This window comes from Geotrypetes seraphini, chromosome 1 (assembly GCF_902459505.1).
Source record: "Geotrypetes seraphini chromosome 1, aGeoSer1.1, whole genome shotgun sequence".
Taxonomy (NCBI): Eukaryota; Metazoa; Chordata; class Amphibia; order Gymnophiona; family Dermophiidae; genus Geotrypetes; species Geotrypetes seraphini.
This window is the reverse complement of record NC_047084.1, coordinates 21,507,648-21,523,548: the sequence shown is the minus strand read 5'-3', so window position 1 is coordinate 21,523,548 and position 15,901 is coordinate 21,507,648. Positions and strand designations below refer to the sequence as shown.

Here is a 15,901-nt window from a genome sequence, read left to right as displayed (position 1 = left end):
CTTTTGAGTGACTGTCAGCCTTCCCCCCCCCCCCAGTTTCTAATTTAAAAGCTGTTCTATTTCCTTTTTAAACGCCAATACCAACAGCCTGATTCCACCTTGACTAAGGTGGGGCCAGTATGGCAATTCTTATGTTCTTAGGCAAGGCACTACGAATGAGCAATAAAGAAATGTACTGTAACATGCCACTGCAGGGTGAAAGAGCTCCAATATACACTATACCCAACTTGATCCTTCTGATTACATATAGCAAAATCAAGACCCAACTTATACTGATACTAGATACAGTGTATTTTGGTGTACAATAATTTTATACCATCTGTACTGATTTTTTGTAACCCAAGGTGGTATATAGATATAAACTATTCTTAGCCATCTTTCCTGATGCGCGCATATAAAAGAAGTCTAAAAGCATAATAATCTTGAACAGAATGGCATAAAGGATAGTCTATGCCACAGTTCTTCAACCGTTGGTCCGCGGACCGGTGTCTGTCCGCAGAAAATTTTTGCCGGTCCACGCAGGGCCGGTGAGATCAAGTTGGCAGTTAAATTTCCTGCTGACTGCGGTTCCTGCTCACTAATGTTCCTCCCAGCCTCAGGCGATCAAGATAGGCTGCCAACGTCAGGGCCTTCCCTCTCCGAGTCTCGCCTGTTCGGAAACAGGAAGTTGAAACAAAATAGGCGGGACTCAGAGAGTGTAAGTCCCAACGTTGGCAGCGTGTCTTGATCGTCGCCCCTGCAGAGTTGCTGAAGAGGGCCGCGGGGAGGTTGCGATTAGAACGGAGAGAGCTGCAGATTCAGGTGCAGGTGGAGGGAGATGGTCAGCGTGTGCGAACAAGATCCTGGGGAGCCTTCACAGTGGCTGTCTCCCCTCCCACCAGCTCTCCTATTTGCCAGGGCAGTGATTTACCGGCAACTTCCTGCAGGCAAGTACTGAGAGCTGCTGGAAGGGGAGGAAGCCACTGTAGGAGGCTGGGAAGGTGCTGGATAAAGGGAGAGCTGTTACTGGACTTGAAGGGAGTTAGAAGGAGAGATGCTGCTGGGAGGGGAGGAGGGAAAGGGATGGGAAAAGAGTTAATGTTGGATAGAGGGAGGAGGGAAGGGAGAAGGAAAAAAAGGAAGGAGGGTAGGGAGAAAGAAAAAAGGAAGGAAACAGCTGGCAGGGAGATTACAGGAGGGAAAGGGGGGTCAGGGTGGAATGGAGAGATCAGGTGAGGGAAAGGGGAGAGAGGAATGAGAAAGTAGAGAGACATTGATGCTGGAAAGGGGGTCAGCAGAGAAATGAGAGAGGGATAAAGATGCTAGATCTGGTGTAGGAGAGATAAAAATGAAGAAGGCAGTGAAGCTGGAATGAATGATGTAAAAAGAAGAGGAGGATGGACAGGGAAGAGGGGCATAGAAAGAAGTCAGATACATATGGAAGGGGGAGAGGGCAGATATTGGATGGAACGGGCAGATGCTGGAAGGAAAAGAGTGAAAAGAAGATGAAAGCAGAACCCAGAGACAACAAAAGGTAGAAAAAAATAATTTTATTTCTATTTTGTCATTAGAATATATCAGATTTGAAATATATATCCTGCTAGAGACATAACTGGAGACAGCAGTATTCTGTTAGCATGATATTTCTATGTAGCATTCTATAATAACTTGGCTTGTTCAGTTTTCTTGATAGTAGAGGGGATATATGTGAAGGGGAGGGGAGACAGGGGTTTTGTTGGTCTGTGCTCAGTAGATTTGTATTTATAAAATCACAATTGTTCAGAATATTGTTTCTTTTTATACTTTAATAAAATACGTTCAATATAAAATCATAATTGCGGCTTGTGCAGATGGGATCTGATGGTTTGCGGGGACCGAGCTCGCGGAGATGGGGCGTAAACGAGGTTTTTAAATTTTAGTCCTAGTAGTTTGCCGGTCCACAAAATAATTCTTTTATTTCTGCCGGTCCACGGGTGTAAAAAGGTTGAAGAACACTGGTCTATGCAGTGGCCGTCATTTTTTATGTTGTTTTATGGAAACATCCTCCCCAACCACCTTCTCTAAGGGGGAAAACAGAACATAGAAATTTTGTTCTTACCAGCAGCTTTGGTGAAGTACTCTGTGCTGAAATCACCTACAAAATATTGTAAAATGATTTTCTTAAAATCACTGTACACATAATCCTACAGTTATCGTGAATTAATTCCAAATACGGTGCATTTTAAACATTAAAAAAATCCTTTAATATAAATAAGCCCTCCTTCCCCAATGTGACAAAGGCAGAGAGTATCTGGTGCAGGGTGTAGAGAGGAATACAATTGCTCATAACCTATACGATTCCACAGCCAATTATATCATACTGTACCATATCAATGGACAAGTCAGATATGTCACTTGTTCAAAAGCACAATCAGCTTTGGAAAATAATTAAGTCTCTTGTGAAAACTCTTTTGTATCCTGGAGTTTTTGAATACTAACAAAACTTAGTTTGAAAGGTCAACAAAAGGGTAGTTTAATATAATGTTACAAATAAGGATCATTTCCACAAAGAATCTGAAAAACTATTTAGGTGTGCTCTTACCCAAAGCATTATTCTACTGCAGTGGTACCCACGATCGCAAAGGCAATGCAAGTCAATCACGTTGCCTTCGCATTCTACCTGCTTCCCGATGCAGAAGTTCCGAGCCGACCAGCCTTCCTCACCCGACATCAATTCTAACATCGGAGAGGAAAGTCCGGGCCAGGAAATTCCTGCCTGGCTGGCCGGAACTTCCTCTCCAACGTCATAATTGACGTTGGGGGTGAAGACTGGTCGGCCCGGCGCTTCTGCGTCGGGAAGCGGGGAGAGTTTGGGGCAGGGGCTTGGAGGGGAGGGAGGGAAGGAAGGAAAGGGAGAGAGACAGACGGAGGGAAGGAAGGAAAGGGAGAGAGGGAGAGAGACAGACGGAGGGAAGGAAGGAAAGGGAGAGAGAGAGGGAGACAGACGGAGGGAAGGAAGGAAAGGGAGAGAGAGAGGGAGACAGACGGAGGGAAGGAAGGAAAGGGAGAGAGAGAGGGAGACAGACAGACAGACGAAAGGCAGGGACAGAAAGAAAGAACATAAGAATATAAGAAATGCCTTCACCGGATCAGACCTAGGTCCATCTAGTCCGGCGATCCGCACACGCGGAGGCCCAGTTAGGTGCTCCCTGTTGGAGACCCGGATTTCCCGTATTGGATTTGCAAGAAGGTGTGCATCCAACTTGCGCTTGAAACCCGGAACACTAGTCTCTGCCACAAGCTCCTCTGGGAGAGCATTCCAAGCGCTCACCACTCGCTGTGTGAAACAGAACTTCCTGACATTTGTCCTGAACCTGCTGCCACACAGTTTCAGGCTATGACCTCTTGTCCGTGTCACATCTGAAAATGTCAGTAATGCTTCTTCCTGGTCTATTATGTCAAATCCTTTTAATATTTTTAAAGTCTCTATCAAATCCCCTCTCAATCTTCTCTTTTCGAGGGTGAACAGTCCCAGTTTTCTGAGGCGTTCTTTGTAGCTCAAATTCTCCATACCTTTGACTAGTTTCGTGGCTCTCCTCTGCACCCTCTCCAGCAGGGAAGGGAAGGAAAGAAGGAAAGAAAGGACAGGGAGACAGAAAGAAAGACAGACAAAGAAAGAAGAGGGCAGGGAGCAAGAAAGAAAGGGGAGGGGGGTTGGGAGAGAGTTGGCAGAAAAAGTTGGCAGAAGGAATGAGGTCTGGAAGCATATAGCAGGAAGGGAAGAAATATTTGATTGCACGGTTAGAACAAAGTGCAATTAGAGATTCATGAAATGACCAGACAACAAGGGTAGGAAAAATTATTTTATTTTGAATTTAGTGATCAAAATGTGTCTGTTTTGAGAATTTATATCTGCTGTCTAAATTTTGCACTATGGCCCCCTTTTACTAAACCGCAATAGCGGTTTTTAGTGCAGGGAACCTATGAGTGTCAAGAGCAGCACGGGGGCATTCAGCGCAGCTCCCTGCACTAAAAAATGCTATCATGGTTTAGTAAAAAGGGAGGGGATATATTCGTCTATTTTTGTATAGTTGTTACTAAGGTGATATTGCATAGAGTCATCTACCTTGACCTCTTTGAAAAAACCCCGGAATATAAATGATAATTCACATTCTCTCTGTGTACAGTGTGCTTTTTAAAATTTTATTGTTGGTAGATCATTTTGACTTGGTCATTTTAAAGTAGCTCGCAAGCCCAAAAAGTATGGGCACCCCTGTTCTACTGTATAAGCTCACGTGTAAGTAGCAAAGCACACAATTTAAAAGGGAGGGGCATATGGGAGTATCACCCAATGCACATGCTGACTGACGGATCTAGGCATGCCCTCCTGTGCCAGTCACTGACTTGGCATATGTAAGTGTGCCTTCTTTTTGACATACCAATGCAAATTTGTGTTAGTATTCTGTAATTGCATCAGGGCACTCTGAAGTCATCATTATAGAATTGCCCTTCCCATGCTGCATCAGGTGCAAAAAAGAGGCAACAATTTACAGAATTTCTGCCTATATATAAATCCATTTAAAAAGTAGTCACTTGCTCCTATTTATCCCCCTCTAATTTAGCAGCTGTATCTTGCAGTAGCTGCAAGACAAGAACTTCTTGGGTAGTTCTAAGTATAGTAAGCTACAGCAATCAAGGTGGGAGAAGGTAATTGAATGCACCACTTGCTTTACATTAGAGCAGGGGTATCAAACTCAATCACATAAGGGGCCAAAATCTAACAATTTGTACATCGCCAGAATTTTGAATAGGCGATAAATCAAACTATTTAATAAACTTGGAACACACAGGCTAAGTTGCGGGCCAAATGTTTTAAGATACATAAAAGTATAGGGTTACAACTTCTCCAACCCCACACCGGCTCTGTGGTCGTAAACAAAATCAAAAAAGACTTTTCCTCACTCTTTTTAAGTCCTAGCTCACGCTTGCTGTCTAACACCAGCTCTGGCAGGATACACATTTCAAATCTGACATATTGCAATCACAAAACAGAAAATAAAATTATTTTTTCTACCTTTTGTTGTCTGGTCATTTTGCTTTTCCATCATCTTGGTCCCAGTTTCTCTGATTTTTTGCCTATCTTCTACTAATTCTCTTTCCAGTGTCTGCTGTCCATTTTTTCTCCTCTTCTCTCGTTCCATTCCCTCCTCATGCCCATCTCCAATGTATTGATTTTTCCCATTCAGCTTTCTTACCTTTTTCTTTTTTTGCCTCCGTCTACTCAAAATCTTGCCCTCTCTCAATCTTCTTTTTAAATTTTCAGCTACCTCTCAATTATCTATCTTCTCTCAGTCCCTAACTTTCAATTAATGACAATTATGAGGTGGAAAAAAATAAAAGTACACTTCAAGGTACTGGAGAGAAGGAACAAAGACTGGTAAGCTTTAATTCTCCAATAATATCATGGTTAGGGTTACCATATGGCTCCAGAAAAAGGAGGACGGATAGAGACATCTGGGTTTTACTTCCACTGCTTTCAGTGGATGTCTCAATCCGTTCTCCTTTTTCTGGAGCCATATGGTAAACCTAATCATAGTTGCACAAAACTTATGTTTCTTACCTTCTGCTCTATAATGAATTCTCGCTGCTTCCGTGCTCCCTCATGCCGCCACAACTTTAAGCTAACGATGGCACTAATGAGATATACAATCATTAAAACAAACAGAAAAATAATAGCTGCTGTCTGTCCACCTTCAATGCGGCAAAATGATGCATTTAGAGGCGTATTAAATAAAGGGTAGTAGCAGAGACCGCCTCGGTTTGCATCATTCACATAAACTATGGCGGCAGCCAAATACAAAATGAATAAAGCCAGGTTAATGCCAAATTCTGTTAGAGGCCACCAACTGGAGTCTAAAAGAATAGTCCGATAATACATAGACATACCAAGAACAAGGAGGATGACAGTCACTACCCAAGCAAGCCCTGCAATCACTAGCACAAATGGTGTTTTAGGGCCACTGTAGTAGTATCCTCCATATATGCTGCTAGTTCCATAGCCATATGGCTGTGAATATCCGTACATGTTATACCATTCATTATCTTTATGAATGTAAGTAGTAACGCAGGCAAACACTGCTGCACCCAAAAGCAGCTCTACCGTGCACAAAATTCTTAGCAAGCCTGCCCAGGACTTCATGTAGGAATATCTCATATTATATTCTTCTACCCTCTCACTGTAGGTTTTTACAGTCTGAGTATGGCGGCCAAGAGAACCGTAAGAATCCTGAACAAACATGGGTTTGATTTCTTTCCGTGAATTGTAGCTCCCTCCTGATCCACCATATGGGTCCTTGTAAGAACTTGGGGCTGACCTTTGGTCCTGAGCAGAGCCCTGTTCCCTCTGTAACGGAACAGAATGTCCTGGAGAGGGAGGAGGAGAACATTCAACACCATCTGAAATGTAATTGATGTCAGACATGGGCTTGTCCCACTGTCCCTCTCTTTTTCCCTTGAAGAAATTCTTCCAGGAATCTGGAATAAATCGCCTCACTGGTCTGAGGTCAAGTGCAGTGGCAGGTTCTTCATTGTCACTGGGATAAAAGTCAGGACCAAAAGGAGGCTGGAGCGGTAATGGTGGTGGCGGCAAGGGGTCCTCACTTAGCGCCAAATCACAGACTTTCGAACTTTGAGGAGTTCTTCCCAAGTAGTGTGAAACAGAAGAACCCACAGGAACCTCATCATACTGGGCAAGTCTTTTTTGTTGCCGCCCTGCTCTCGACCCCAGCTCTGATGATGAAACACCTCCAGACATCTGTATTCTTTTCCCTATCTAAGATCAAAAAGGAAATGGTATATTAGACATATTCTTAGTAGTTTAAACATTTGCTTGAATGTCTGACATTAGAAATTTAGTTTACTATACCAGTTATGCTTTGCATGTATAGCTCTGACAACAGAACCAGGTACTTGTGTTTGAGGGTCCTTTGTGGTGTACATTAATAAGGAGCACACCATAAACTGTCACATGCTCTAAGCCAGGGATGTCGAAGTCCCTCCTCGAGGGCTGCAATCCAGTCGGGGTTTTCAGGATTTCCCCAATGAACATGCATGAGATCTATTAGCATACAATGAAAGCAGAGCATGCAAATAGGTCTCATGCATATTCATTGAAGAAATCCTGAAAACCAGACTGGATTGCGGCCCTCGAGGAGGGACTTTGACACCCCTGCTCTAAGCTATGATTTTGGAGGGCCACAAACCAGTCAGGTTTTAAGGATATCCCTAATGAAATATATTTGCAAAAAATGAGGCAGGGCATGCAAATCTTATTCATAAATATTCACCGAGATATCCTAAAATGCTCACTAGTTTGCGGCCCTCCAGGATTGTAGCTTGACTCCACTGCTGTACAGACTGCCTTGTGGGCAGAGGCCCTCAGACTAGATCAAAAAACCTTCTGGAGACTGCACTTTCAAAAAGATATAAAAAGGATGGAGTCGGTCTAGAGAAAGGTCTACGAAAATGGTTCTTTATCACTTGTGGAAGTTATATACGAGTTGATTTGGTGAATTGATAAGAAGGAAAGAAGTTTGGACTTCTGGCATTGGCCATGCCTACAATGGCAGTAGGTGTCATAAAGCACATCTACAGCTGCAATTCATGTGAAAGGTAGCACTGGAAATGTAGGCCTTGAAAACACTGGTCTTTTTTAGGCGCCTATATATATATATATTTTTTTTTTTTTTTTATACACTTTTACTCCTTTTTAAACAGCGTTTTGCACTTAACTTATAAGTTAGGCGCCAGTAGGGTGCCTACCAGTGCCTAATTTAAGGCACCATTTATAGAATATGGGCCTAAGTGTATAGCCCTTGATGGAGACTACAGTATATAACTTACTAATTTACCAATCTTTTCAAACCACCCTCGTGTATCAGACCGTCTAATTTGGAGTGAATTTAAAATAATCCTTACTGTTTGAATTACATGGAATATTAAAAAAAAACACTCAGTTAAGATGATGGAAAACATTAAGGGAAGGTAGATTCATATATTTGCTGCAGCTGTTAGTTCAGACTTGGTTACCAGACTAACCCCCTCTTTTACAAAACTGCAAAAAAAAAAAAAAAAAACACAACAAAAAACAAACAAACCCCAAAACGGTTTTTAGCACAGGCTGGCATACTAAATGCTCTGCACTGCTCCTGACACTCATAGGAAAGGGAATGGAGACTTGTACCCTGCCGTTTTGTGTCTTTGGCATTTCATAGCTTACATACAAGGTGGTGGGCACCAGAGGATTAAGTTACTTGCCCAGGGTCACAAGGAATAGCACCAGGATTTGATCTCACAACCTCGGGGCCACAGCCCTTCATCCTTGTTTGGAATAAAGAGTCCTATTTCAACATTCTCTTCCTATTGTTTCTTCTCTTCAATAGAAATGACCTCAGTCAAAAATGTTTTCATGTATTCCCTTCTCCTTCATAAAGTTAGCATGAATATATTTTATCTGTGATTGGCAAGCTTTTGAGCACTTTATAAGAAATAAAATGATCATATACTAGCTGAAAATCTACCGCCTGCTCAAAGGAGGCGGTAGCGGCTAACACGCTATTCCGCGCATTAAGCCCCTAGGGCACCTTCATAAAAGGAGCCCTTATTTTTTTCATTTCAGAAAAGTATGAACTAAAAAAGAAACTCTCAAAGAGTTCTGTTTGACAACTATGTAGTAGACTTAACAACCCCAACCAAATCGGTACTTAGACGATCTAAAACAGTGTTTCTCAACTTCTTCAAGCCAAGTACCCTTAAGTCTAACAAATATCAACCGAGTACCCTCACCCAAGCCCTGCCCCACCCCCATAATCATAGTACTAATTGTAATGCAATTTTTTATTTCCTTTTTTCATATACACACACACAATATAATATTAATACCTAAAAGGTAGCCACAAAACTTAAAAAAAAACAAAACCCACAAAGCACACTGTATGCAGAGAAATCTTAATTATCATTTATATTCTTTTTTTTTCCCCCCCCCCAAAAGAGGTCAAGGCTGATGACTTTAAAATATGCAATGTCATCTCAGTAACAACTATAGAAATATATAGTGCAAAATATAGACAGCAGTTATAAATTATCAAAACTGACACATTTCGATCACTAAGTTGAAAATAAAATCATTTTTCCTACCTTTGTTGTCTGGTGATTTCATGAGTCTCAAGTTGCACTTCCTTCTGACTGTGCATCCAATATTTCTTTCTTTCTGCCTCCTGCATGCTTCCTCTCCCCTGGACCTCATTCCCTTCCCCAACCAACATCTCTCTCTCTCCCTCCAAGAGTCTAACTTTTCTTCCTCTCTCCTCCACCCCTATTGGCAACATGTCTCCCTCTCTCTCTGTCCATCTGTCTTGAGAGATCCAGGCATCTCTCCCACCCCCTCTACTGCCACATCCAACTTTTCTTCCTCTCTCATCCCCTGGATCATGTGCAGCATTTTTCACCACTGCTCACCAGCCCCATGTCCATTTCTCCTTCTATCACCCCTGTCCAGCACAATGCCACATTTCTCCCTCCATCACTATGTCCCAACATTCCTCCCTCTCATCCTTCTATCCCCATGCATCTCTACCTCTCTTCTCTCTCTATGTCCAATTTTCCTCTTTCTTCCTTTCCCCATGTGCACCTCTTTCCCTCTCCTCTCATGCCCAACAATTCTCCCTTTCTATTCCCTCCCTCCTATGTCCCAAGTTAGTGCTCCCTCCCTTCCTTTTCTGTGTTGAATTCATGCCCCCTCCCTGCCTTCCAGTCTTTATCCCAAAATCGTGCCTCTCCCATGGCCCAATGCAGTCCTTCCCCCCACCTTCTCCCTTTATCCCAGAAAGATCATGTCCTCTTACTTGTTCGAGCCACACTCGCTCCTTCTGCCTTCAGCGGCACTTGTTGCAGTCAGTGGTTTACACGCTGCACGTGGCTGACCCACAAGCCTTCCCTCTGACATTGGAGATACGTTTTTTGGGTCAGCTACGTGCGTGTGAACCGCTGCCTGTAACAAGTGTCGCTGAAGGCAGAAGGAGCGAATACAGCTCTAACGAGGTGACTGGGACTCCCCGCTGATCTGGAAGGCTTTCTTCCGACATCAACTCTGACATCGGAGGGAAACTCTCTGGGTCGGCTTCAGAAGAGGGGGATGGGCAGGAAGGAGGAATCCCCGGCAGCAGCTTCAGCTATTAGGCAGGCAATATTCTTGGTGGCAGCCAGCGCCACGTACCCCTAAGGGTACGCGTACTATGTGATAAGAAACACTGATCTAAAAGATAGGTCATCTAAGTGCTGATAATTGAAACGGCTTTTTACACATATCCAGGGACTTTTTAGGCCTCTGAATCCTGCTGTGCACCCCACAGCTGAAAGGGGCATTATTGGAGGAATGGTTAGGGTGGGATGTGAGCAGGATGTGGGCCGACTTAGACTTATTTACCCTGCAGGGATAATTGAAGATTTGACGATACTGCCTAGACGAATTGTGATTTAAGACAATGTAAAGACATGTATAAGTGCCTAAAAGGTATCCAAAGTGACCAGATAACCACTGCAGGAACAAAGTAAAGACCTCCCATACACACCCCGTGTTCACTGACCGCATCGCATCCCCACAAAGTTCAAAATAAAAATGTATTTAACTGCTTCCGGAACATCAGCACCTGGCATAGGAAAGCCTAATAGAGCTGCACAGAGGTGGCTTAAGTAGTCTTGGGGGATGGGCGAGTGAACCATAGAGAGGAGGACCCAGGCCCATAAGCTACTCTAACTGCTACATCAATAGTGGAAGATGCAAGCCCACCAAAACCCCCCTGCAGTCATGGAGTGGAATCCAGGCAGGAAGAGCTTTATATGCTCAGTCTGAGATTCATTCTGGGAGTTAACCGTGAGAGGCATCTAGGAGACGGGTCACCTGTGGGAAGGTGAGAGCTTCTATAGAGTCTTCCCTGAGCAGAGAAGAGTCAGAAGCTGTGGGTTAAGGAGAACCTCAGGGGAAGCTGAGAAGACTGGAAAGGATTGCTTGGAATAGATGGTATGGTGAGTGGTGTTGTGCTTGGCTGGATGAGAAGCTTGCTGAATGTATTGGAAGCTTGGACAGTAAATGTGCTGGCTAAGATAAGCCAATGTTTATTTGGTTGAGGCTGTGTGCTGAAGAGCCTAACACTGCTGGGAAAGGAACAGCTAATTTCTGGTGTGGCTGAGGTAAGCCACACAGGTTTTGAAATTGCCGAGAGCTGATTAACTGACTAAACACTGAATGGGAACTGACACTGTCTATAGAACAAATTGTTACACTGGACTAAGAGACTAAAATTAAAGTATAGAGTTTTGGTTTCTCTGAACTTGTGAAGGAACAGACTCAGGTCCTGTACACCAATAAAAGTGTTTGTTATACCTTCAAGAGTGTCTAGAAGTGTCTGTGTGTGTGTGAATACAGAGAGGGTTGTTATAAAACCTGGCCCGGAGCACTGCAGGTCCTGGCAATGTGACGGGAAAATGACCACTCGGCTTGTCACACTCACTTTCAAAATTCCAGCCTTGAGAAATCAGATGTCAAACGTAGACAGGCAAGCCATTTTGTTTTGTTCAGGCTGTTCCATATGAAGACTTTCCGTCAGTGACTGTCAACATAAAAAAAAGTACACTCAGAAGTGAAGAGAACTCAGAACAGCTCAAGCTCAAGACTACCACAACTGAGGGGAGTTGAATTGCTCTCATAAGCATTATTTTGCTTATTAGCATGCGTACCAGTGTCATACTAAGTTAGGGAACCCCCCTCTCCCCATACACACACTATGCCAACATTTCATCTTTCCTTCAAAATCAGAATTTATATCGTTCAGTGACCTTTTAGCCCTGAAAGCTGGTTTCATTTCCTTGTGCCTACTTTAACATTGTAACAAAGTCACTCAAGATATTCTAGATATCCGAGCCAAACAGCACAGGAAATGACTGGGAATCTGCTCCCCAAGATCAATCACAACTGAGGATTCTTAAACAGAGGTGGAAAATTCTCAGCTATTGCTCAGCACAACACCTGCTGCCTGTTCTACATTCAATGAAGGGCCAACCTAGAATAAAGCTCATAAGATGGTGGCTGGAGGTAAATGCACTGCTTCAACTGGTGCAGCTATAAATCAAGGAATAACACCTGGAACCTTCTAATGCTATCCAGGGACAAGGCATTTTAAAGGCCTATTTTACAGTAGGCCTAAGCTAGCTAATGCGACTCTGCACTAAGTTAGAAGACTGAGGCCCTAGAAAATCTTAACATATAGTTGAGGAAAGTTTAAAAAATATTGGTTCATGTTCCTATTATAAAATTTGTAGACAAAGACTGTATTGCATACTAGTTCTACGAGTCCCTAGGGAATCTATGCCTCTCTGCTGCTGAATATTCTACCTGGTCTCAGGGGCTTTGGTGAAGAAAATCATAAGGACATTTTAGATTACAACTTAGATCTTTCCATATTGCCGAGATAACCCCCCACCCCCACTACACTCTTAAAATTGAAAGCAATAACTGACATGAAACAGTTATTCCGCCTAATGCATACCACGACTTCACCCCTAGTATTAGGTTAATCAGACATTGACTCTCAACCTAAAGCACAGATCTTAGCAGACTTCTTCCAAAATAAAATCTAAAAAGTAAAATCAGAAGTCAAAAAAGCTACTGTCACTGTTCCTGTATCTCTCTAACCAAGTAATGTAATGTAATGTAATGTAATTTATTTCTTATATACCGCTACATCCGTTAGGTTCTAAGCGGTTTACAGAAAATATACATTAAGATTAGAAATAAGAAAGGTACTTGGAAAATTCCCTTACTGTCCCGAAGGCTCACAATCAAACCCAAACAGAATATGAAACACCTTCCAGCCTTTATCCCAAACAACCACTACTACTCTCTTGAAAAAAACTGTCCATTTATAGCAGTATACTTGACTGATACCCCAATCGTTTTCTTATAGAAGTCCCTGACCACATCATAGAATGGCTGACAATATCTTCATCTTCAAGGTCAACTACCATCCCAAATGGGGCAAACGGCATGATCCCCAAAGCCCAAAACTAACCAAACTTATTGCAATGCACGTCTGCAAACAACTCTCCGTCTTCATTGAAGAACATTCTTGCCGCCATCCTACTCAATTTGGATTCTGCTCAAACCACAGCACAGAGGTCCTTTTACTGACATTAACCACCAAAATCAAGCAATACTTGAGAGTGTTGGCTGTCAGGTGATCCTCCTTCAATTTGACATATTCACTGCCTTCAACTAGGTTGATCACCAACTACTATTAACCAAACAACAAAATAGACATTGTAGGAACCATTCTGAATGGGTTCAAAAACTTCCAACAAAACAGACAAATATCTAGTCTACAAAGATGAAGAGTTTTCAAAAAACTACCAAGCATTCTTTGGCATACCGCAAGTATCGCCATTATCACTGATCCTCTGTAACCTCTTCATGAGCTCACAACAATGAATGTATATTCTCATATCCTTGTACGCAATCCAATTAATCACGATTCTAACAAAACAACGTTAATATCAAGTGGAACAGACAAAATACAGAACTGAGCTGTATCCGACAAACAAACTAAATGCAGACAAACCCAAAATCCCGTGGTTTCATGACTGTACACACAGTTCCTCCTGCTGTAATTCTAACCTCAGGATCCACACTGGAAATGAACAAGATGTCCAAGGTCCTCGGAGTCATACTCAGCTCAACCCTATCATACAAATCTCTAGTATCCAACTTAAAGAAGAAAACCTTCTACAATATGAGAAGACTAAGACTTATCAGATCCTTTTTTCAAGGGCGCCAATTTGCTACACTAACTCAAATGCATATACTGTCCGAGCTGGACTACTGTAACTCCCTCTAAGCGGGTCTATCCTTTTCTCTCCTGAACAAATTACAGACGATTCAAAACACAGCTATCAGACTAATATTCAAACAAAAAAATTTGACTCTGGCTCACCTTACTATAAGAAATTACACTGGCTACCTGTCAAAACCCATTCTAATTTCTAAATGCAAAAACCGCTGAAACTTATTTGTCAGTTCTTGGTCAGCATCTACCAGACAGCTAGAATTGCTTCAACCTGCTCCTTCCATCTCTCAAAGGGGTTAAATACAAATGCACATTCAACTCGCTCTTCACTTACCTTGGCACCAAGACCCGGAACAACCTCCAAACTGACATCAGGATGGAAACATTCTATAACAGATTCCAAAAGAAAGTAAAAATTCTCTTCTTTGAAAGCATTCATAGACAACTAACTTGAAATACCCGTCACTAAATCCCATTCTCAACTCCAAGTGTTATACCTTTATAGTCATAGAACCTCTATTCTCCCTTCTCCATTACTCCATTCATAAATCTGCCTTCCTCAAACTCTTACAATATAGTATATACATTCTGTAATTTATTTTATTGTAAGTCGGGGGATTGTGCGATGCGGCAGGAGAGAGTGGGCATCTCTCCGGCTGCGAGGCGGGGGCGAGTGGGCAGGCAGTAGTGTTGGGCGATTGTGCAACCCTCCTGCTCCCAGGGGTGGGTGTCCGGAATTGTGCAAGCATGGTGGGAGAGAGTGGGCATTTCTCATGCTGATCTTTGATTTGGTTTTGAGAGTTTTTTGGGTGTTTTTAAAATATCCGTGTGTATTCTATACATGTGCTGATCTCTACTGCCAGCAACTCATTTCAAGTAAATTTAGAGAATCTACGTGAACATCTGCGAGTGTGAACCTCATCCGACTCGCCTTTATGAAAGTGTTACAATAACGACCTCAGAAGCAACCCATTGTATTTTATCTTGAAGTTTTGAGAATCTTCTTCCATGTGTTAAGGGGAATCAGATGTGAAAACACAAACCATAAAGGCCTACTGAAAAGGGAAAAGTTTTAAAAGCTCTCCAGGGCTTGCTTTGAGAGAAGATTTTAAATCAGCCAGTAAATGAATAATTATATTAGAATAGCATGGAAAAGTAGGGAAAATTAGAGAAGGCAAGAAAAAATAAATATGCCACTCAGTCTCTGAGGAAGGATAATAAAGGAAACAGGGAGAAATTAAATACAAAAAGTGATGAGGGCATGAGGTAAACTCCCATTCTGCTGCTTCAGAGGCAATATAAGAATTAAATAAAACAAAAAGTAAAGTTGTATCTTCCTAGCCATAAGTCTAATACGTTTGAGTGTATGAAAAGAAAGGTAAATCGAACCAGAAAGCATAAGGCTGTAATTTTGCGGGAGTGGAGGAGAAAGGCGAAAAGTATTAAATATAATTTACAACTTGCAAGCCAACAATGAAGCTGAATCCACTACATGAAAAAGCTCAACTAGAACTCAGATTTCGACTGAACAGCTAGAAAGGAAAACAATCGAGAGGCACACACGTACGTTCCCCGATAAGTACCACAGAAGAGGATTTGCACCCCCTCCCTCCATCTCGGGGAGTTGGATTGTTCCCTTTTCTTTCTTTTGGTCTCTCACCTGTTAAGTTTTGCCCAGTTTCTGCTTCCAACTTCCCTCCGCCCCTACGCGAAAAGAGCAGATATGGCGGACTTTCGGTCACGTGACAATCCCCGGCATGACGTCACCAGGTGCTTTTTCTCCCAGGTATGGGCTCGTTCGTTTCCCTCCTTACTCATACGTAATTGTAGAGAGCCTTGACTCACTAAACTCTCCTACTGTCTACACTTCCAGCTTCTCGGATTTCCGGCTGCTAAAGGTTAGACACCTGTTGCCATAGGAGCCAGCACGGTGAGTGCTTGAGCACCCCCCCAATACTGAACAAATTTCTCGAGTGGGTCCAAGGTGGGGGTTATTTATTTAGCACCCTCAAGCATTTTTTGAAAAGTTGGCTCCTATGCCTCTGTTG

General features: G+C 42.6%; 1 protein-coding gene across 6 annotated transcripts in view; it reads right to left on the bottom strand.

Annotated features, from left to right (window-relative positions):
- The window catches only part of MARVELD2 (MARVEL domain containing 2), a 35,371-nt gene extending 19,720 nt beyond the window's left edge, over nt 1-15,651 (bottom strand). Inside the window, exons 1-5 of one of the 6 annotated variants that reach the window (XR_004537588.1) lie at nt 15,514-15,651; nt 14,188-14,240; nt 11,526-11,624; nt 5,579-6,790; nt 2,078-2,113 (exon numbers count right to left, since the gene is read on the bottom strand). Coding sequence is in view for 5 of the 6 variants with exons in the window: in XM_033927869.1 (XP_033783760.1) it covers nt 2,078-2,113; nt 5,579-6,772 (1,230 nt within the window). In the remaining variant the exon portion in view is untranslated. Of the gene's footprint in view, nt 1-2,077; nt 2,114-5,578; nt 6,791-11,525; nt 11,625-14,187; nt 14,241-15,420; nt 15,442-15,513 lie in introns of those variants that run through there. The other 5 variants (XM_033927869.1, XM_033927955.1, XM_033928035.1 and 2 more) reach the window with 5 other exon arrangements.
- Between the last annotated feature and the right edge of the window lie 250 nt (nt 15,652-15,901).